This window comes from Onychomys torridus, chromosome 8 (genome assembly GCF_903995425.1).
Source record: "Onychomys torridus chromosome 8, mOncTor1.1, whole genome shotgun sequence".
Taxonomy (NCBI): domain Eukaryota; kingdom Metazoa; phylum Chordata; class Mammalia; order Rodentia; family Cricetidae; genus Onychomys; species Onychomys torridus.
This window is the reverse complement of record NC_050450.1, coordinates 61,343,466-61,366,061: the sequence shown is the minus strand read 5'-3', so window position 1 is coordinate 61,366,061 and position 22,596 is coordinate 61,343,466. Positions and strand designations below refer to the sequence as shown.

At 42.8% G+C, this 22,596-nt stretch overlaps 1 protein-coding gene across 1 annotated transcript in view; it reads right to left on the bottom strand.

Moving 5' to 3' along the window:
* Zzef1 (zinc finger ZZ-type and EF-hand domain containing 1) overlaps positions 1 to 22,596 on the bottom strand; it is a 110,352-nt gene that overhangs the window by 76,899 nt on the left and 10,857 nt on the right. Inside the window, exons 4-10 of the mRNA XM_036195252.1 lie at positions 22,138 to 22,348; positions 15,726 to 15,842; positions 14,702 to 14,880; positions 12,209 to 12,307; positions 5,660 to 5,751; positions 4,517 to 4,665; positions 918 to 1,029 (exon numbers count right to left, since the gene is read on the bottom strand). Coding sequence (XP_036051145.1) covers positions 918 to 1,029; positions 4,517 to 4,665; positions 5,660 to 5,751; positions 12,209 to 12,307; positions 14,702 to 14,880; positions 15,726 to 15,842; positions 22,138 to 22,348 — 959 coding nt within the window. The remainder of the gene's footprint in view (positions 1 to 917; positions 1,030 to 4,516; positions 4,666 to 5,659; positions 5,752 to 12,208; positions 12,308 to 14,701; positions 14,881 to 15,725; positions 15,843 to 22,137; positions 22,349 to 22,596) is intronic.

The following is a 22,596-nucleotide window of genomic DNA, read 5'->3' as shown; positions in this document are numbered from 1 at the left end:
ATACTAAGAACAATGGCCTTATGAAAGGCAAAAGCCAGGTAACTGGAGGGAGAGAACTAGGTTTGCTTCTTGGCAGTCATTTTGAGAAAGAACCAAAACCAAAACCAGATAGTTGCTGAAAACAGTCAATTTTCCCTACAGAATCCCTTCAAGTTCTCAACCAGCATGTGTGACGACTAGTGCACTGGAAGCAAAGGGACGGCCTGTCTGTGCAAACAAAGCAAAGGCATTTCAAAAGCTCAGCTTTGGTGCAAGGTGCTTCTCAGAGGGGAAATTCCCTTCATAAAGGCCTTGCTATCTTCTCTTATTTCCAGTTTTACATTCTACCTATTTATTCCACGTGTGTATCTCACAGTGTGCTTGTGGAGGTCAGAGGACAAACGGAAAGAGTTTGTTCGCTCCTTTTGTGTTGGTCCCAGGGATCAAACTCGGGTCTTAGGCTTGACAGCAAGCATCTTTACCCACTGAGCCACCTCACTGGAAAGAAACCCTTTCTGAACCTATTACCAACTGTACAGATATGTATTGAGCACATACTATGTACGAACTCTGAAGAAAGTTCTGAATTCTCTTACTTTTACTCTTAAGAAAAATAAATGACAAGGGAAGGCAGTTACCCGTCCCTCTTGCATTTAGGCCTGTGTACTGCTCGCTGTAGTGGGCCTTGCTGACAAATCTCAGTCAAGATTATGGCCCAATCCTCTTCCAGCACTTGGGATGATTTCACACCCTCTTTCAAATGAAGTCTTCTCTGGTGAACCCCAGGCTGGGTTAAATCTCCTTTGTCAGAGCCATATTACATCTGTCTCCACATGCCCTCTATAGTCCCAGTGTTGGCTCAGGGCTAGTGCAGTTAGCAATGTTTGTAGAAGGGGAGAGCAGGTGAATGAGTGAAGAGCAAACTGGTTACTGCTTACTTTGGCAACTCTGCACTGTTGCAACTTGACATCTGCTTCATCCCACTCTTCTTCTAGCTCAAACCAGCCGATGGGATCATCCTCTCCAAGGTCATCAGATGAGCAACCAATCCTGTGAATACGAGTGTAATCATAAACATTTTCCTACTTTTCAGTTTCTTCAGAGCTTGCCAGGTAAGGCCTCATCCAAATGACATTGAAGTCAGGCATTTCTGGTGAGATGCAGGAATGATGCACCAAGATGGGTGCTTCTGGTGAGCACTGAGGGAGAGGCAGAAGTAGCTTCCCTTCCCTAGGTCTGTCTAACTTGTGTATGTCTAGCCTGAGGTTTGAGCCATGTACAAACAGATGAAGGGTAGATGCTTCAGATCCCGGAGCTCTCAAATGGGAAAATCTCAGCCTTCACGGGTCTCTGTTGATTAGCAAGTCCTCTAAAGGAAGCATTCCATCCTTAAAACTAAAGGATAACTGCAGGCTGCTCTTTAAAAGCTGGATGAGTAAATGCTGCTCCCTCTTCAGCAATTAAGTAACTAACTAAGGAGCAGGCATTCTTTTCAAATACCATTCTTTGTTTGTTTGAGACAGAGTCTCACTATGTAGCCATGTCTACCTCAAAACTCATTATGTAGACCAGGTTGGCCTTCAACTAGTAAGAGATTTGCCTACTTCTGCCTCCCAAATGCTGAGATGAAAGGCTACTGTGCCTGGCTTCAAGTTCCATTTTAAAACCTCACACTACTTGGCCTATGACTCAGCCATCGCACTAATAGCACAAGAGTGTCTGTACAAGCATAACAAGCAACCACAGATAACTCAGGTAAAAGTAAAGAAAATCCAGAATAGGTTCTGGAACAAAGGAAAAGTTTTGTTCTCTTCCTCACATAAGTCTTTCTTGGTAGAAATCTTTTGTGATACAACTGACCACAACAGAAGAGGTAGAATTTACTAAGCTCTAGTGAGTCTCATCCGTAATACACGTTTGAGGAATTTTAAATGCATTCTTTGGGGGCTAGGGATATAATTCAGTGGCATAGCGTTTGCTTAGAGTGTGTGAGAACCTGGTTCCATCCTCGGCTATGTAGCCCAGGCTGGCCTTGAGCTCTCAATCTTCCTATCCCCCTGCCACCAAGCTCGGCAAAAAGTCTTCTCAAGAAAGTCTGCAACATAGAAAGCTGGCAAAGAGTCAGGGACTGTAGAAGCATGCTCTCACACTAAATCACACTTTACAGCAGGCAGGTGCGGACTGGGGAGCAGAGTGCCAGAAGGACACAACAAAACAGGCAGGTCATTTTTATTTCCAACTCGAGAGAAATGGATTATATATGTAGGCCAACAAAGTTGGCCTATATTGAAGAATAACTCATGCTAGAACCAGATCAAATCATTAAGGGATTCATGAATAAGCTTGTATTTAGGTTAAAAAAAAAAATCCATCCTGTATAAGATATGAAAGACCTTGTTTGACAGAAAATTTATAGGAAAAGACCTATTTTAATATCCCAAGAGTGAGAACATGGCTGCTTAAAATTAGGTGGCACCTGTATCCATTATTAAAAGAGAAATTGTGTTGGGTGTGGTGGTAGACACCTATAAGTGCAGCACATATAAAGCTGAGACAGGAGGACTGCTACAAGTTCCAGGCTAGCCTGGTCTACATAGTGAGTTCTAGGCTATCAGACTAATAAGACCTTGTCTTAAAAAACAAACCAACAGCCAAGGGATAGCCTGGCTTGCCCCCTATTCTCTGAGTTTTCTGTTGTCTCTTAACTAGTGCTGCTCATCAAGATGGCCTATGCCTTCCTAGTCCACAGTCCTTCAGAGCTATCTCTTCTACCTCCACATCTTCACTTAGTTTTGTTTTTTGAGACAGGGCCTCAGCCTGTAGTTCAGGCTGGCCTTGAACTCTCAGCAATCCTACCTCAGCCTCCTGAATGCTAGGATTAAAAGCATGAGGCACCACACCTGGATCCAGTATTTTTAATGACCATGTCAAAGACTGACATGTCTGTCCCCACAATATAGGAGTCTCTTCTAGGCTGCTGACCTGTTTGCCCTACTGGCTATAACACATCTCAGAGTCTTCCCAGAAGGACTAACACTGTGCTCATCATCTTCCCACAAACCTGCTTCTCCCTGGGACTTTTTCTATCTCAGAGAAAGGCACTACCAAGTTCCCCACCTGCCCTTGCCCCACGCCGCAAACTTGGTGCTGCCCAAGCCTTCTTTCCTCTCCTGGTCTCTGGTCAGTCGTCCCCAGGCCCTACTGCATCTGGCCACCTTGCTCCGTTGCTGGCTACAAAGGTTGTTGCGCTGGTCTAGGCCACTCTTCCCTTCAGCTTCCTAGCAACATGCTTCCTCCAGCCTCTGCCTCTACGGTTGTTTCCCTCTATCCATAATGCTGCAGCACACGCCTAGGTAGCTCTAGAACACACATGTAATCTCTTTCACCTTCCTTTTAACTCCGTCTGCCTGCTTGCCTCCCCTACCACATACATGTGCTTTAAAGATAAACTAAGATCTGAAACAAACAGAAACACTTCTACTGACCTGCTTCTCCCAGCTCTCCCGCTCTGTCCTTCACCACTCTCCCAGAGAGTGCAGCTCAGCCACATAACCCCCAGCTCCTTCACTATGCTTCTACCTCTGGGCCCTAGTGCCTACTCTTCTCTCTGCCTAAGGCACCCACTATTTCCTCAAGCAGCTATTTAGTATGTAAGTCAGTCTTCAGAAAGAACACAGCACTGCTCCCTGGCTCAGGGTTTCGTTTCCCATCAAGTGAGGCCTGCTCTCTGCTCTCAGAGGTCTCCTGCACTGCACCCATTGCACGGTTGACACTATCGCCTTGCAGGAATCTCTCTATAGTCACTACTGCACCCTCTCTAGTACTTTCTCCACTGCAGGATCTTCAATGCCTCAGGCCTGGCACATAATAAATGCTTAATAAATATTTTCATGCAAGTTTGAACAGTGGGGCTGGAGGGAAGGATCAGAACCAACAGCACTTGTTCTTCCAGAAGACTCATGCCTAGCACAACATGGTGGCTCACAATCATTCATAACTCCAGTTCTACGGGATCCAATGTGTTCTTCTGACCTTCATAGACACCAGGCACACACATGGTGCATATACATACACACACTGAAAAACATTCATACATTCAATCAATAAATCTAAAGAAAATTTTAAAACTGTTCTAAAGCGTGAGTGGCAGGAGAAGGGTTCAGGAAAGGATAAATTCCCAGTGGCCAGGTGAAACTGAAGCTGCTGCCAACTAAGGCACACACCCTTGTCACTTCTGAACAAATTAACACCCCTCTTTTCAAATGCTTTTAGAAAGTAGCAAAGGCCTCTGGCCTCTGCGGCAGGTTACTGGTACCTTTTCAATAAGCATAATTTGACAATTAAGAATACATCCTTTTTTTTTTTTTTTTTTTTTTTTTTTAAAAGACCAAGTCTTACTATGTAGTGCTAGCTGGCCTAGAACTCACTATGTAGAACAGGCTGGCCTCAAACTCACAAAGGTCCACTTGCTTCTGCTTCCCAAACTCTGAACAGATACACTCTTACTGAGCACATGGGCTTTCCCTCTGCTCTGTACCTGCTTTTTACAAACTGCCTCAGTTCCTGGAGCTTCCATGTGTCATATTTCTCAAACCGCTGGAAGTGCTCTTCCGCATGAAACTTATCAGAGGGTGAGTTATAGGCAAACACCAGCCCGCACTGAGCACCGATGCCGCCACGGCGAACCTGGAAACAGAGGCAAAACTTCTGTGGCTATTTTATCTCCAGTTTATATGGTTAAGTTCTAACAGCTTACAGCACAGTGGAACCAATGAAGCAATATTCAGACATATTATGTCCTGTAAAGTAAGAAAGCTAACCTACAAAATGTTAGCTTGGCTTTCTCCATCCTTACAGTCCCACCATTCAGAGACTTATATAACTGGGTTCAAATTTGTACCCTGCCCTCTGCTAGAGGACAGAGAAAAAGAAAAATAATCACTGGATACCCAGTGAAAGGCAAGGACCTCTGGAAACATAACCCAAATCATTTCCCCATCCCCCAGAGACAGGGTTTCTCTGTTTTGCCCTGGTTGTCCCAGAGTTCACTCTATAGATCGGGCTGGCTTTGGATTCACAGAGACTCATTGCCTCTGCCTCCTGAGTGCTGGAATTAAAGGCGTGTGCCACTAATGCCCAGCTCAATTCACTTAAAATTATTATTATTATTATTATTATTATTATTATTATTTTGTGGGTATTTTGCTTGCATATATGTCTGTGCACCACACCCATGCTTAATACCACATAGTGAGTCACCAAGTGGTTGCTGGGAATGGAACTCAGGTCTTCTAGAAGAGCAGCCAGGGCTAACTGCTAAGCTCTCTCCCCAGACCCTAATTCACTTTTTTCCCCTTTTCTTCCTTCCTTTCTTTTTCCCTTCTTCCTTCTTCCTTCCTTTCTTTCTTTCCTTCTTCCTTCCTTCCTTTCTTTCCTTCTTTCTTTCTTTCTTTCTTCTTCTTCTTTTTTTTTTTGTCATTTTGAAACAGGGTTTCTCTGTGTAGTTTTGGAGCCTGTCCTGGATCTCACTCTTACATACCAGGCTGGCCTCGAACTCACAGATATTCTCCTGGCTCTGCCTTCCGAGTGGTGGGATTAAAGGCGTGCATAACCACCACCTGGCCCTAATTCACTTTTAAAAAGCAGTACCACTACTTAAAGAAGGTAGAAGGAAAATTACCATAATTCTGATCTGTGTAACTTGGAAGGCAGACTCGGTCCCTGCAGAAAAAATAGTACTTGCTCTGGTTTTTCCAGTCTCTGTAAGAAAACCTAAGAAAAATGAAAAGAAAGTTAGGACGTCTGAGTCATTTTTATAGTCCTAAGATCAAGAATCCACAAAAACAAGAGTAACTAGCCTATCTGGTGCCTTTGTGACAATTAGAAAAACAATACCTCTTTGGGCATATATGACTCCCTCCCCTACACATCTCCCCCCGCAATAAGAGCACTAGCTAAGCATACCTCCCACACACACACACACACATACACACGAGGTACAACCTCCTCAGACTTTGATTTTAAATCAAACAGACAGAAAACTGCAGGATCAATCATCTCCCTGAATCACCCCTAAAGCCATGACTAATGTTTCACTGGGCTGACAAAAGACAAGTAGGTTTAGCAGCTGAGAGAAAGATTAGCCAGCTTCTAGAACATTCTGTCAGGAAAGATTATGAAAGACAACAAAGTAGGAGGGGGATTACTGGGTCTCCTGTCTAACACATTCTGAGTTATCACCAGCTTTTCCTGTCTCTAAGCTATTTTACAATTCTGTAAGCTGAATATTGAGGGTAATGCAAGTGATTTTTGCCCAAAGAAATAAAAATTAAAAAATAAAAGAAATAAAAAAAATTCTATAGAAATGTAACTGATTACTAATTGTAAGCAAATTCCAACATTCGTATTGGTCTTTGTGTGTTTTATGAATTTTCCTTTTTACTGTTGATAGCAACTTATTAATTCTTTCCTTCATTAAAAGTCTGAGTTACTCATCTATAGTTGTATGAGACCATTTTTGGTTGCATTTTGTCTCTCAACTCACAAGAAGATCTGCTGCTACACACAAGGTGCAGCAGTGTAATGCAAGGACATGCTCAAGTCAGTGCTACATGAATGCTCCTCCTGGGACCCTGACCTGCTTTCAACCATTCTCTTGTAAAGTCAAAACACTGAAATGAAGCTCATGTGTTCGTTCGTTCTCTCTCTCTCTCTCTCTCATATTTTTTTGTTTGTTTGTTTTTGTTATTTGTTTGTTTGAGACAGGGTTTCTTTGTATAACAACTCTGGCTGTCCTGGAACTTGCTTTGTAGACCAGGCTGGCTTCGAACTCACAGAGATCCTCTTGCCTCTTCCTCCCAAGTGATGGGATCAAAGGCATGAGCCATCACCACCCAATGAAGTCCATGTATTTCATACCTGAGTTTAGTAATACAAACATTCATAGACTGGGTTTCCACAAGACAATGTGAAAAATGTATCACCAACACCAAGAAAATGAATCCAAAGGAGCCTTTACTAATTCATCACATAATCTGATTTTATTAGGGCTGAGAAGTAGTACAATGGCAAAAACCCTTAAAACTACAACCAATATTATCAAATAGCTATTCTGCCTACAATTTAAGAAAGCATGGTGCCAGAAATATACACACTTTTAAGAGTAATACACCCAGACAATCCTAATTGTTCCCAGAGTCCTGAATGAATCTATTTATGGGAATTTATTGTATAAAACTGTTTTCTGAAACAGGGTTTATGTGTAGCCCTGGATGTCCTGAATTTCATTCTGTAGACCAGGCGAGCCTTGGACTCAAAGATCTGCCTGCCTCTGCCTTCCAGGTGCTGGGATTAAAGGTGTTCACCATCATGTCCTGCTGATTTATTTTCTTTCTTTCTTCTTTCTTTCATTTCTTCCTTCCTGACAGAGTCTCACTATGTAACCTAGTTGGACTGGAACTCACTATATAAACCAAGACTGGCCATAAACTTGTCAGCCTCTGCTTCTCCACTACTGGGTGAGATTAAAGGTGCGCCACCACACTAGGCCAAAATAAATACTTTAAAAATTTTTAATTACTTGCTAATTTAATTTTATGTGTTTGTATGTGTGTCTGAATGTACACATGTATGCCACATAGGTGCTTACAGAGGCCAGAAGAGGGCATTAGATTCCCTGGATCTGGAGTTACAAGTGATCTAAGACCACCTGATATGAGTGCTGGGAACTGAATCCAGGTCCTCTGCAAAAGCAGAAAGTGCTCTTAGCTGTAAAACCACCTCTGCATCCCCAAAATAATTTAGTTTTTTTAAAGAAGGAATATATTGTAAAGGCTGAAATAGACTGTTCTCTAATTTACACATGCCTGCTTGTGGCACACATACACCTGTGTTCACACATTCATACTCACATATATGAGTATACACACTAAAAAACAAGTAACTCTGTGTTTCCTTGCCTTGCCTTTTAACTTTTTTTTTGAGACAGACAGGCTATCACTATATAGCCTAGGCTGGCCTTGAACATCTGATATTCCTGCCTCATATTGCTGAATGCTAAGATTATAGGTGTGCACCACCTTGCCTGGTCAGAAGCAAACACTTAGGCAGTCACAGACTTGAAGGACTGAATGCATCTGTGCTCCAGCTCCACTGGTCAAGCATCCTTCAAAGACCCAAGCATTAGAGGCCATAAATTCCACTCAGAAGCTAAGAAACGTCATCTGTCTCAAATGTCAAGATTCTTTCCTTGAGCATCCTTGGGCACTCTAGTGGCATTTGCCTAAAACTGGAACATCCTAGACAAGAGGAACTAGAAGTGTGCCGATCAGAGAGCTTTTACTATCCTAAGGGAGAGAGAAAGCCATCCCTCTTGCGCTGCCTCTTTAGGCTCATTTTTTTCAGCTAAGAAATCCACACATGGCCCAAGTTTCCAGATAGCCAGAGTTGAGTGAGGAGTGTTTAGGAGAAGTGAAGGGCTTCTGTCCACACCCCATACTCTAAACCACAACAAGAAACTGAAAATCTACCGCCATAGTCCAAATCTAAAACTTCACCCATCCAAAGTAAAGAGAGTAGGAAGGAGAGATGGCTGGCAAAGGATCTAGGGAGAATAAGGAAGTATTCAAATCAGGCAAGAGGCCAGGCCTCTTACAAGTCTTACAGATAGGGGAAGCCTGTGTAGATTTTCAGACTGAACAGTGCTAACAGCCCACACTGTAAAGCAGGCAGGAAATACTGAAAAGCAGGTGGAGGGATACTTTACAGCAGGTGGAGGACATTGTAAAGCAGGTGGAGGATACTATAAAACAGGTGGAGGGTACTGTAAAGCAGGTGGAGGGTACTATAAAACAGGTGGAGGGTACTGTAAAGCAGGTGGAGGGTACTGTAAAGCAGGTGGAGGGTACTGTAAAGCAGGTGGAGGGTACTGTAAAGCAGGTGGAGGATACTGTAAAGCAGGTGGAGGATACTGTAGAGCAGGTGGAGGATACTGTAGAGCAGGTGGAGGATACTGTAGAGTAGGTGGAGGATACTGTAAAGCAGGTGGAGGATTCTGTAAAGCAGGTGGAGGATACTGTAAAGCAGGTGGAGGATACTGTAAAGCAGGTGGAGGGTACTGTAAAGCAGGTGGAGGGTACTGTAAAGCAGGTGGAGGATACTGTAAAGCAGGTGGAGGATACTGTAGAGTAGGTGGAGGATTCTGTAAAGCAGGTGGAGGATTCTGTAAAGCAGGTGGAGGATACTGTAAAGCAGGTGGAGGATACTGTAAAGCAGGTGGAGGATACTGTAAAGCAGGTGGGGAGGATACTGTAAAGCAGGTGGAGGGTACTGTAAAGCAGGTGGAGGATACTGTAAAGCAGGTGGAGGATACTGTAAAGCAGGTGGAGGATACTGTAAAGCAGGTGGAGGATACTGTAAAGCAGGTGGAGGACACTGTAAAGCAGGTGGAGGACACTGTAGAGCAGGTGGGGAGGATACTGTAGAGCAGGTGGAGGATACTGTAAAGCAGGTGGAGGATATTGTAAAGCAGGTGGAGGATACTGTAAAGCAGGTGGAGGATACTGTAAAGCAGGTGGGGAGGATACTGTAAAGCAGGTGGAGGACACAGTAAAGCAGGTGGGGAGGATACTGTAAAGCAGGTGGGGAGGATACTGTAAAGCAGGTGGGGAGGATACTGTAAAGCAGGTGGAGGATACTGTAAAGCAGGTGGAGGATACTGTAAAGCAGGTGGAGGATACTGTAAAGCAGGTGGAGGATACTGTAAAGCAGGTGGAGGATACTGTAAAGCAGGTGGAGGACACAGTAAAGCAGGTGGGGAGGATACTGTAAAGCAGGTGGAGGATACTGTAAAGCAGGTGGAGGACACAGTAAAGCAGGTGGAGGATACTGTAAAGCAGGTGGAGGGCACTGTAAAGCAGGTGGAGGGTACTGTAAAGCAGGTGGAGGATACTGTAAAGCAGGTGGGGAGGATACTGTAAAGCAGGTGGAGGATACTGTAAAGCAGGTGGAGGATACTGTAAAGCAGGTGGAGGACACTGTAAAGCAGGTGGAGGACACTGTAAAGCAGGTGGAGGATACTGTAAAGCAGGTGGAGGATATTGTAGAGCAGGTGGAGGACACTGTAAAGCAGGTGGAGGACACTGTAAAGCAGGTGGAGGATACTGTAGAGCAGGTGGAGGACACAGTAAAGCAGGTGGAGGATACTGTAAAGCAGGTGGGGATACTGTAAAGCAGGTGGGGATACTATAAAGCAGGTGGGGGGTACTGTAAAAACATATGGGGGATACTGTAAAACAGGTGGGGGATACTGTAAAGTGAGGGGGGGGATACTGTAAAGCAGGCAGAGAATACATCTATAGACCCAGCAATCACAGGAGGCCAGGACAGGAGGATCATGAGTTTGAGGTCAGCTTGGGCAACACAGTAAGATCCTCTTTCAAAACAAAACTAAGCCAAGAAGTCCACATACTGATGCCAGAAAATTCTACTTCCACATGTAACAGAGACAAAAATTCCAATTCTTTAGAGTAGAGGGAAAATGCAGAGGCTCTTTTGCAAAGCCATTTTGATTTGGTTGGGTGAAGGGATGATTAAGGAGCAAAGAGCTGCCACCAACTTCTTCTAACATCCTACCACACTCCCCATCTTTGGGTGACAGGTAAGTTAATGGCCTACTGTGGATTTCAGTGTGGAAGATATATAGATGCAGTGAAGGAAAGCTCTTTGTGGAGGCTACAAGCTCAGGAGTGTAAAGAACCATCTTGTGCAAAGTCTATTTCTTGAGAGGTCCCCAAGGACAGGAGGTGTAACGGGGAGCCTCACTGGTGGAAACAGGAGGGGAAAGGGCAAGGTGAAGAAATGGAAGCCTGCAGGCTCCAAGGAAGGCTACAGCAAAACCAAATCTACAGCAGAAAGGCCAGGCTACTGTTTACAGCTGCTTGAACACCCCACTTTTCTGAATCATAAGATTCAAAGCAGTACAGTGAACAGAGAAGAGACACACACAAGCACCAAGTGACTGCGTTTTTTTTTTTTCTTGTTTTTGAGTCAGGGTTTCTCTGTGTGCCCTGGCTGTTCTGGATCTCACTCTGTAGACCAGGCTGGCCTCAAACTCAGAGATATGCCTGCCTCTGCCTCCCGGGTGCTGGGATTAAAGGCATGAAGCACAGTTAATTGTTTTTACAGCACTGACCAAGTGGCTACCAAGATAGAGAGGGAAAGGCTCATAAATGCGCCTGTGTGGGGAAAAGAGCCTACAGCAGAGTGAAGCACACACAAACACACTCACGTGCTAGAGATGAAGACGTTTCCTCCAACACATCAAATGCCAGAGCACCTGCAGTGTCCTTAGAGATGCTCTCAGATATCTGGGCTAAGGACCCATTGCCTCTCTCAATACTTTCAACCAACTCAACAGAAAGTCAATCTAAACTTAAAAAACAATTAAATGTGCTGCACGCCTTTAATCCCAGCACCCAGGAGGCAGAGGCAGGCATATCTCTGAGTTCGAGGCCAGACTGGTCTACAGAGTGAGATCAAGAACAGCAAGGGCTACACAGAGAAACCCTGTCTCAAAAAAAAAAAGAAAAAGAAAAAGAAAAAAAAGAAAAAAAATGCAGTCACTTTTTCGATTCCAAGAAGCGGAGTCCTTGTTTTGTAAAACTTCAATTTGAACAGCCCCAGGCTGTCAAATACTTAGTGTTGTTACAGGTCATTACTCATCTAGACAACAGCTGAGCTGGACAAAGTGTTACAGAAGCCACTGCTGCCAACCTAAGGTGAAGACTAATGTCTTTGGTGACTCATGCTGTAATCCCAGCACTTCGGAAGTGAAAACATAAGGACTGCCTTGAGGAAAAGACTAGCCTGGGCTACATAGTGAGACCATGTTTCAAAACAACAAAATCCACTAACATCTACGGGCAGAAGAGACAACTTGGTAATTACCAACACTTGCTGTTTTTACAGAGGACTTAAATTCAATTCCCAGCACCTACATGTGGGTTCACAACTATTCAGAGGGTATGATGCCCTCAAACTGGCCTCCTAGGGCACTAGGCACACATACAGTACACATACATATACACGGGCAAAACACTAATATACATTTAAAATTTTTTATTTTCACACACATACCCAAAACACCAACATCTGAAAATGTTCAAGGTCAGAGTGTGAGTTCACATAGCTGCCTCCTGCGCACTCTAACAATAGATTATCTAGCACTTACCATCCCTTGTCCATGGCTCCACAAGGAGGTTTTCAGGTCCTGACTTATCTTCTTTTCCTTTGACATCACAAGCTTGAAGAGTCAACTGGAGAGGTTTACCTAACCAAAGAAAAGATGGGGCAAGTTTTAAGCTAGGTCCACAAAAAAGATGAAATTGGCAGCAAAGTAGGGCCTATGCCCACCCAGACTGCTAAAGCTTTATTGTATAAAAGGCAAAGTAGGGGCCAGGAAGATGCTGCCAAATCTGATGATCTAAATTTGATTCTTAGGATCCACATAGTGCAAGAAGAACTGATTCCTCCAAGTTGTTTCTGACTCTCACATGGTACACACACACACACACACACACACACACACACATGTAATTTTAAAAAACTGGGGGAGGAAGTGCTGGGAGATGGCTCAGCATACTTCCAGAAAACACCTGAGCCCAGTTTCCAGCACCCACATCAGATGGCTCATAACTGTCTATTTCTAAGCTCTGGGGATCTGATACTTTTTTCTAGACTCCAAGGGTGTCTGCACTCATGTACACACCCAAACAAAGACACACTACACTCACATAAGTAAAGAATAATAAAAATAAACCTTAAAATATTTTAAATAGATAAATAAAAGGTCAAATAGGATGGTAATAGCAGACAATAGTTGATGCTACCACTATGTGCTTTCCTGAAAGAGAAAAAGCATAGCCTATGTTTCTGATTTAGTTTAAGGAGCAGTCTCTAGAAAAATCACTTTCCAGAAACAAACATCACAATATATAGATTAATACTAAAGACTCAACATATGGAAGGATTCCTAAGATACCGTTTGAAGTAAAAAAATCTGTTTTATTGGATGTGTACATAAGTATATGTGTTTCAGATCTTCTTTAAACTGTCTGTGGGAGGGTGGGGAGACGGCTCGATGAGGGCAAACCTAAAGAGCTGAAGTCAATCCCTGGAGCCCGTGGAAGAAGGAGAGAACTGAATCCTCAAGGCTGCCTCTGACCTCCACACAGGCACTGTGGCATATGTACACATGCCATATCATACAATAATAATAAATATAATATAAATAAATAAATCCAAGCAAAATTGGAAAGTCTGAAGAAAAAAATCAAATTTTGCTACAACGAACTGAAAATTTGTTGTTTTTAATAACCAGCTGGATGTGGTGGCACATACTTTTACTCCCAGGATGTAGGAGGCAAAGGCAAGTGAGTTTGAGGCCAGCCTGGTCTACATATCAAATTCCAGGCCAGCCAGAGATATATAGAGACCCTGTCTCTAAATAAAAAACTAAGAAAATAGCAAATGCCCAGTAAGCTCCAGAACAGCCCAGGACTGGTCATAGTCAGTCACGTGCAGTCCTTCCCATGGTCTCCATCTTTCTCTGCCCCATCCCAACAACCCCAATATGAATGGTAAACACTTCTTGAAGACACTTTAAGATGCTGCCTCAACTTCCCACCCAGCCATGCCTGTTCCTGGTCCACAGTTTCTCCAGAGACTTTGCCAGTGTAGAGAGAAACTGGATTCATATGACAATTGTCTAACTTTAGAAGTTAAATATGCCGGGCAGTGGTGGCACACGTCTGTAATCCCAGCACTTGAGAGGCAGAGGCAGGCAGATCTCTGTGAATTGGAGGCCAGCCTGGTCTACAGAGTGAGTTTCCAAGAAAGGTGCAAAGCAACACAGAGAAACCTGTCTTGAAAAACCAAAAAAAAAAAAAAAAAAAAAAAAAAAAGTTAAACATAAAATAAATCATCAAATTGTATTATGTTTTGCAAACATTGTATTATGTTTTGCAAACATCACGGTGGGAATATCCCAGTAATGCCTGCAATACTGAAGATCAGATCAATCACTGAACTTAGTGGAAGACAATTTTGCCACCAGAGGCTGGTATGGCAAATATGTTGGTCCTCACAGCCAGGTTGCAATCACTGTGAATAGCTTTATGGGAACTGGGTTGAGATGGACTGGGGGTCTCATGCTAGGTCACCAACAAAGTGCTGAGATGGGCCCAGGCTTCAGAGAAAGCAATGGCAGGCACACACATGCTCCTGAACAGCCATGTTGTGGTTGCAATGATCCCTCTGCACCAGGTCTCAGTAAGCTCCCTCCCTCCAGATGATAAATACTCTAACTTCCCAAGTCTCTCTACTTACATGATGACACACACCTGTACTTCACCAAAGATGGCTGTGCTCAAAATGGCTACCAAACCCAAGTCATTGTACTAGAAAATCCAAAAGAACTATCAGATGATACTTGGATGTCTTCGGCCAACCTGCCATAAATGACCCATGGATACCCTCCTTCTCCTATCAATTCCTGAGAAAAGCTAGTAGTCAGAGGATGTGCTCATCCAGGGATCAGGGCACCACTATTACAACCCAGCCTACACACTATCCAGAAAGACCAGAAGAGGCCAAAGGGCACCTGGGAAGGGTAGCATTATGATATGTCCACTGCTAGCATTTCCATCATGCCCAGGTCATTTACCATATTTCAGGAGCAGGTTCTGCCTGACAGATGCCATGGATGAGATGAGGGATGAGGCATCATAGCGTGTGTCCAAGTGGTCAGTGATGGTACACAGAGAGCTCATCACTTTGGCAATACTTCCTCTTGCTAGTGCAAAAGCCAGAAGAGTCAGTTCTACCTCTGGAGTAGAACAGCAGCTACAAAGAATAAGCAAAAAACTTTTCACTTCCTAAAATACAAGAAAACCAGACAGCTCAAACCTATGTAATCAATCCCTATAAGTAAAATTTGCCAGTCATGTGCTGTCCAGATGTCTACCAGAAATGCGGTTTCAAAATCCTTAATATAAGCTAAGGAAAAGCGGAATGAACCCCAGGGTCAGAAAATCAAATCCTCACCTTTGAAACTTTAATAATATAGAGCAGTTTATTAAAGCAAAGAGTAATGAACTACTGCGGCCAGTCTCCATCAGGAATCCTTGGGGATGAGCTGGGTTGGACACACAGCTGACAGTGCACTACTTGAGAAGCATGAAAACTCCTACATGCACTTCCCTGTCTTTCTAAACACGCCATAACAGAAATTTAAAGCTGTCTGTGTATCTCAGGGAATGGTTAACGTCCTGAGGACTTGCTGTGGAGAGCCAAGTATCTTCATACCAAGTGTTCCATTCTATAAAGTTACCAAGGCACCCTTTCCCAGTTCTATAGGCAACTAGGCTTGTTAGTCCTGCATATAAGCAAGCTGACTGAAGGCCACAGGCTAGGGAGAAGAATGAATTAAGAGGCCTGCATCTTAGACTTGGACACATCTCTTCTAAATAAATCAGAGACCAACTTCCTCTGCACCCCAATTCTTAAAGTCAGGTGATATTGGAGGTTACCAGGGTTAATTGAATTAGGATGGATTATTTCACTTTCTCTTTGGTTACTAAAAATGAGTCATTTTTAGTGGAAACATTCTTCTAAATTTTTCTTAAGAACTGAATGAGCATATCTGCCCTCCCCACACAAGTTGTTCACCTCAGCATCCTTGATCTTACCTAGTTATCCTTACGAGGAAGCTGTCCACTTCTTCCAGAACATTGGGAGACAGGAAAGTTGAGAAGTCTGTGGACCCTGGGGAGAGGGACAGTGGTGGCATGTGCTGCAGTGCCTTCCTAGGGAAATAACGTGTGCAGTCAGAGCAAAGCCAGACACGACAGCAGACAAAAGCACATCGTCAACTCTGTGCTGAAGGATCTTTTGAGCTAGTACAAAGTATTCCTGTGGAGAGCTTGGTGCACAATATAAACTGAACTTGTGTCCCCAAGAGTCATATGCTAAGCAGTTTATCAGGGTTTCACTTTTTTCCTTTTTTGGAAGAGTTCTTTCCTACTGTGTAAAGACTTCCTTGGCTCCCTGGAACTCAAGGTAAGTGGTAAGAATAAAAGAAACAGATGCATGAAAACTGGCCCCAAGATAGAGCTGTGTGGATTTAGGAGAAAGTTTGTTGTACCAGGACCTTAGGAGCTATAGCATCTAAAGAGGTATCACAGATTTTATTGATTCCTGAGGAGATCAGCACCATCCTGTTTCTGTGTCTGTTGTGGTCTTTTGGTCTTTTCACCTTAATGTTTGTTTTACATTTATTTAACAGGTGATTGCTGAGTGCTAATGGTGCACTGAGTATGTGGGTGAACCATGGAACACTTGAAGGTATGCCAGGAACACACAAAACATCATAAGCCAAGCATGGTGGCTCACACCAGAATTATATAGGCTGAAGCGGGGGACACAAGTTTGATGCCAGCCCGGATTACATGGTGAGACTTGGTCTCAAACAAAGAACCCACCCCCAAAATTCTAGAATTGATCATCCTTTATTATTATTTTTATAGATTTCATGTTTTATTTTTGTGTGCATGCATATGTACCACTCAGGCATCTCTCTAGTCTATTATTATTTATTTTATTTATTTAGGGTTGAGGGTTTTTATTTGTTTGGTTTTTGGCAGTCCTAGGGATTGAACCTAGGGCCTCTTACATGCTAGAAAAAATCAGGCCTTTGTTTTTCTTGAGATAGAGTCTTGCTATATAGCCCAGGCTGGGCTTAAACTCATGGCAATCCTCTTGCCCTAGCCTCATGAGCGCTGGAATTATAGATGTATGTCACCATGCCTGATAATTTCTGCATTTCAAAATACAGACACTACAGCATCCTAACACTACATCAGCTTCCCCTCTGCTCTGGTTTTCCCTGCATGCCTGCCTGCCAGCCATTTGGAGCTGTGCTGGCAACTATGCTTGGATGCAGGTATCAATAAAGGCAAAATCACATAGTCATTTATGGGATTCATTTTCTCGTATATAAGTAAACATTCACTCTGCCCTAAATATACTTGTAATTATTTCTCCTCAAAGCACATTTTTTTTATTTTGTAATGCTTTCAGATAACTGACCTTTAAAAGTCAGGGGAAGTGAAAGTACTATTGCATATCTACAATGCAGAAATATTCTGCAACAAACTGGTACATCATCAAAAAAAAAAAAAATTAAGATATGGGGCCAGTGCTGCAGATGGTGTGTGGTGACGCACGCCTTTAGTCCCAGTGCTCAGGAGGCAGAGGTAGGCAGGTCCCTATGAATTCAAGGCCAGCCTGGTCTACATAGTGAGTTCCAGGACAGCCAGGGCTATGTAAAAGACCCTTTCTCAAAACAAGCAAATAAATAAACAACAAAAACTAAGATAGAAAGCTCTTTCTCGCTCCCTTCCTGGAAACCCAGTGCACCCTGGTGGAGCTATGGGTGACAGAGGCGCTGTGGGTGGCCTATACTTGAGTGTGGAGCCTGAGCAGAATGAGTGAGGTATCTGCAACAAAGAGACAGAGCAGTAATGGAATAAAGCTGCCAATCAGAATGAGGAGGGTGGCATGACACAGGAACTCGAGGGACAAAGAGGCACCTGGGCAAGGGTGCTCACAGCAGTGGCTCTATTAATGGCACTGCAGCAGGAAAGGACATATGGGGGTTGTCTGCAAGGGCAGGAGCAAGGAACCCTGGCTGTATGGAGGAAGATTGAGGAGATAAGTTAATGCATGAAAAAGAACAGGAGCCACTTCTTACTATTAGAGAATGAAATGACACATCCAAAACCAGAAAACGACAATAGAGCCCATGGTGCTGAATTGGAGGTGTAAATACTCATGTAAACTTGGTTCTCAGTATTAGAGATGCAGAAATATAGGTGTGAATATATGTATGTGCCTATGTTTTATTTTAATGTAAATTTGAGTTTGCTGGCTGTGTTTACTGAAAGGACCTGGAAGAAGTAATAACCTTACAGCAATGAGCTAAGTTTCAAAATAACATTCTCCAAGGACTCTGCTTGAACAGTAATAGCACAGGCCTGTCTGAAAAGAAAAAGGGGAAGAAGAAAGGGAACTATTTTATAACGACAATTCTAAAAACAATGGGGAGCTAGACAGACAGACAGATGGAAATAAATAGAGATGTAATACAAAAGGACACACAAACTCAGACTGAAGGAGTTGCCACCAACCAAATCCGGGTCTGTGTGAGCATCAAAACTGTGGTTGGGGCTAGAGAGATGTTTTAGGCGTTAAAAGCACTTGCTGTTTTTGTCAGTGTGCTGGGTTTAGTTCCTGGCACTACATTGGGTGGCTTACAACTGCCTACAACTCCAGTTCCAAGGGATCCAAGAATCTCTCCTGGCATCTGTGGGTACTGCACACATGTGGTGTACATAGAGACAAACAGGCACACACACAAAAAAGATGTTTTTAAGAACTGTGGTTAAGGGTAGTGGTGGAGTATGTCTTTAATCCCAGCACTCAGGAGGCAGAGGCAGGTGGATCTCAGTGAGTTGAAGGCCAGCCTGGTCTACAGAGTGAGTTCTAGGACAGCCAGGGCTAAACAGAGAAACCCTGTCTTGAAAAACTAAAAGAAAAACAAACAAACAAAAAACTGTGGTTAACTTTAAGTCAGTGTATAAAAACAGGGATCTGTGAATCCTTACCTAATGTAAACAGAAAGTTTCATAGGGGTAGGATTTACATAGCCATTAAGCACCTCCTTACTAAATAATCAATTATAAATAAAAATGTAATTCTAGAGATGAAAAATCTGGCAAAGGTCAAAGTTGACCCAGCAATTCTAAGAACAGGACAATCTGCAGCTGTGCCACCAGATGAAATGCAATGAGAGCACAGAACCACTTCTAGGACATTCCTGCTCAAGTTACTAAACATAACCAGGCCTGGTGGCACACACTTGGGATCCCAGCACTTGGGAGGATTGTGAGTTGCAGGCTAGACTGGTTATATAGTAAGACTCTCAATCAAGCAAAATGAAATAAAAACCCAAATCTGTTTGTGATGAAACATCAGATGCACCAGAATCATAGGCACTCTTCAAAATAACTGACTTGCAGTTTTCAGAGGGTCAAGTGTTATGTTAGATGTCTGGTTCATATAGGTCCATGGAAGAAACAGGGCCACTCAGGGTGATTTTTATTTTTAGCCTTTGCAGCTGCAGGGCAATTAGCTTCTGGTGCACTGACTGACTTATTAAATTTTTCTTTATTGTTATGCATTTTACACCTTTAGCAGGTCAATTTCTGGATACCAAAACCTCTTATCTGAAGCTCCCCAAAGAGACAACCGCCAAAGCAATTCCCAGTCACAGGACATCTCTGAGTTTTCATCATACTGCATGGGGTGACATATTTTCTGAGTCCTCCCACAACCAAGTTTTGCATAGGCTTTGAACCTTTTAGGAAACACTCAGAAAAGATTTACATACTTGGGGATTGGAGAAATGGCTCAGAGGTTAAGAGCACTGGCTGCTCTTCCAGAGATACTGAGTTCAATTCCCAGGAACCACATGGTGGCTCACAACCATCTATAATGAGATATGGCGCCCTCTTCTGGCCTTCTGGCCTCTAAGCATACAGGCAAGCAGAACACTGTATACACAGTAAATAAATCTTATTTTTTAAAAAAATTTACATACGTCAAACAGAAGGTATAGGACACAAAAAGTAGGTCAAAGCCAGGTGCTGCAAAACTCTGGGAGCTCTCTACAGTCAAGATCATTAAAGTCAAGCAAAGAATGAGGAAATGTTCTAGACTTCAAGAAACTAAAGGGGTATGCCAAGGAAATGCAAAATACAACTCAGGACTACATCTTCTTGCTAAAGGACTTTATTGGGACAACTTGAAAAACCCAAATGGAATTTTAGGGTTACACATATATTAATGTCCTCATTTGGTGGTTTTCAGAAAATGTTTATAGGGAGCACATTATTCAAGTATTCAGGAACAAGGTAACAAATACTCCCATATGACCGAATAAAATTTGATTATTCTTGCCATGTTTCTCTAAGTTTAAAAGCTTTAATAAAAATGATTTTTGAGACAGAGTTTCTCTGTGTAGCCCTGGCTGTCCTGGAACCAGCTCTGTAGACCAAATTGGCTTTGAACTCAGAGATCCGCCTGCCTCTGCCTGCCGAGTGCTGGGGTTACAGGTGTGCGCCATCACTCTTTTTTTTTTTTTTTGGCATCTGACCAATTATATTATACTTCCATTTTTAGAGATGTAAAAAAATCTCAGTTACAGAACATTTTAGCTAGAGCTATTAGTTACAGGATTTTGTTTAAAGCTTTGCACACATTTCTCTTTCTTAGTATAAACATGAGTACTTCATAACAGACAAAAATAGTTCTATTATACATGGGAATGGGGAACTTGGAAGAAAGGTCTGGTTTAAACCTAGCAAATATTCCAAACTGAAGTAGGATTTCCTTTCTATAATCCTTTACTGATAGGTTTATATATAAGTTTATTAGGCTGATCAATCTTCCTTAAAACACTTACATGCCATAAAACATCTGGTAAGGGAAAACAGAACACACAATTTGGCTTAATAAGCTAGTTTAGTCAGGGTATATATTTCTTATTATATTAGTAACAGATATACAATTCTACAATACAATAAGCAAAACTGTTTCCTTATTAAAAGCAAAGTACTCCATTTTGGAACTAAATAACTCTTGCCTGGGCTGTCATGTAGCTCCTGAGAATAGCTAATTCACTTCAAATGGCAATGCAACCCTCAGTAGAGACAATAGTGCTTGAATGGGCAAATATTAAATTTCCATGAATTTCTGCCTCAGTCTTCTTAGGTAAAACATGATGTGATGTAAATCTTTATTTTTAAAAATGGAGCTGAGTAGTATATTTACTAGGAGTTTGTTAATATATTGAAACCAATACAAATTTCTCCCTAGGATTGCATTCATCTGTGGTGATATTTTGTGTATGCTCTAACAAATAAAGTTTGCCTGAAGATCAGAGGGCAAAGCCAGTCACTAGTTGGCCATAGAGGTCAGTCAGCGGTGGCACACTGGAATCTCATGTCTTCGTTCCCAGTACTTGGTAGGCACTAGGGAGGTTGAGACAGGAAGTGATATGGCTGGGCAGAGGAAAGAATATAAGACGGAGGAGACAGGAGCTCAGTCTTTTCTGCTGAGGAGTTGGTTAGGATACCACCACTTAGCCAGTTTTTCTTTTTTTTTAAATCTTTGTTTTTATTTTTGTGTGCGTACACATCCAGCAATAAAAATGATTTGAAGACAGGATTAACGGGTTGGGGCTAGCCCCCCTCCCACAGAGTCAGCTTTGGTAGTAGTGTCACTTACTGAAAGTTGTACCAGTACCACTCACCTCAAAAGTGGACAGGAGAATAAATACTAGATGCTCCTTCATGCCCACACTTGACAGTGGTACTAATGATACATACTGTTATTGAACCCACATGCAATGCACTAGCAATTCATTACTACAGACGTATCTTTTTAAAAAACAAGGTCTTACTAAGTAGCTCTGGCTGGCTGGAACTTGCCACAAAGAGTAGACTCACTTTAAACTTGCAGGAATCCCACCTACACCTCCCAGTGCTGGGAGGAAGCTGTAGCTTTTGTTCAACATGTTGCTACTTGACTGTGGGGCCCCTTCAACAAGAGAATAAATTAGTATCTTTGAAAATCTTTAACTCACTAGTGAAAAGAGCTCCCAACATGGGAGTCTGAAGACCTAGATCCAAACTGACTCATCTCTGCCTGGTTGTGTGACTCCAGATCACTAGATCCTCGCCTACAAAATGAGGACGTCTTACAGAAGCACTTGAGTGTCTGCAGGTAAAATAAGAACCAGCATTTGAAAATGCTGTCTTACAGTAAATGTTACGCCATGAGTAACAGTTCTGATGCATCAGGTCAGGGAACTAATGGGTTAATGAAGAAAAACACTGGAGGAACTGTGTTAGCAGGGCAGAGGGTGGGACAGACACTTCCTCGGTCTACAAAGTCAGAACACCCATCAGTGGAGGAGCAGAGCCCCAGGCAGGTTAGTCAGGACGCTCCCACCTTGACAGTATGGGCAGAGTGACTTACTGAGTATTGTGCAGCACTGTCTGGACGAAGGCAGGATTTGTCTCCATTGAAGCCGTCACCAGAGATGTCAGCAAAGACCAGTACCATATTGCAGAGGCATCAGAGACTGAGACTCCCGACTTCTTAACTCTCTGAAAGCCGACAGCCCTCAGACCGTGAATCCTAGTGTCGCACCCATCACTGAGACAGCGCTTTATGTTGATCTGGACATCTGTGGAGCACAGACAACAGGGTCAGCAGTGGAGTCGCCTCTTTGAAGGGGCAGGAAATGGTAGGCTCTCAACCAAAAGCAAAACAGAAAATTGTAAAGATATATTTTGGTAACAGAAATAAATTGTGTGTGCGATGGAACTAGCATAGAATTAACCTATCAAAAAAACACTGACGAATCTGAGAAATAGTAAGAACAACTTAGGAATGAGGTATAATAAAACCTCTTCAGAACTTTATGAATTTTTG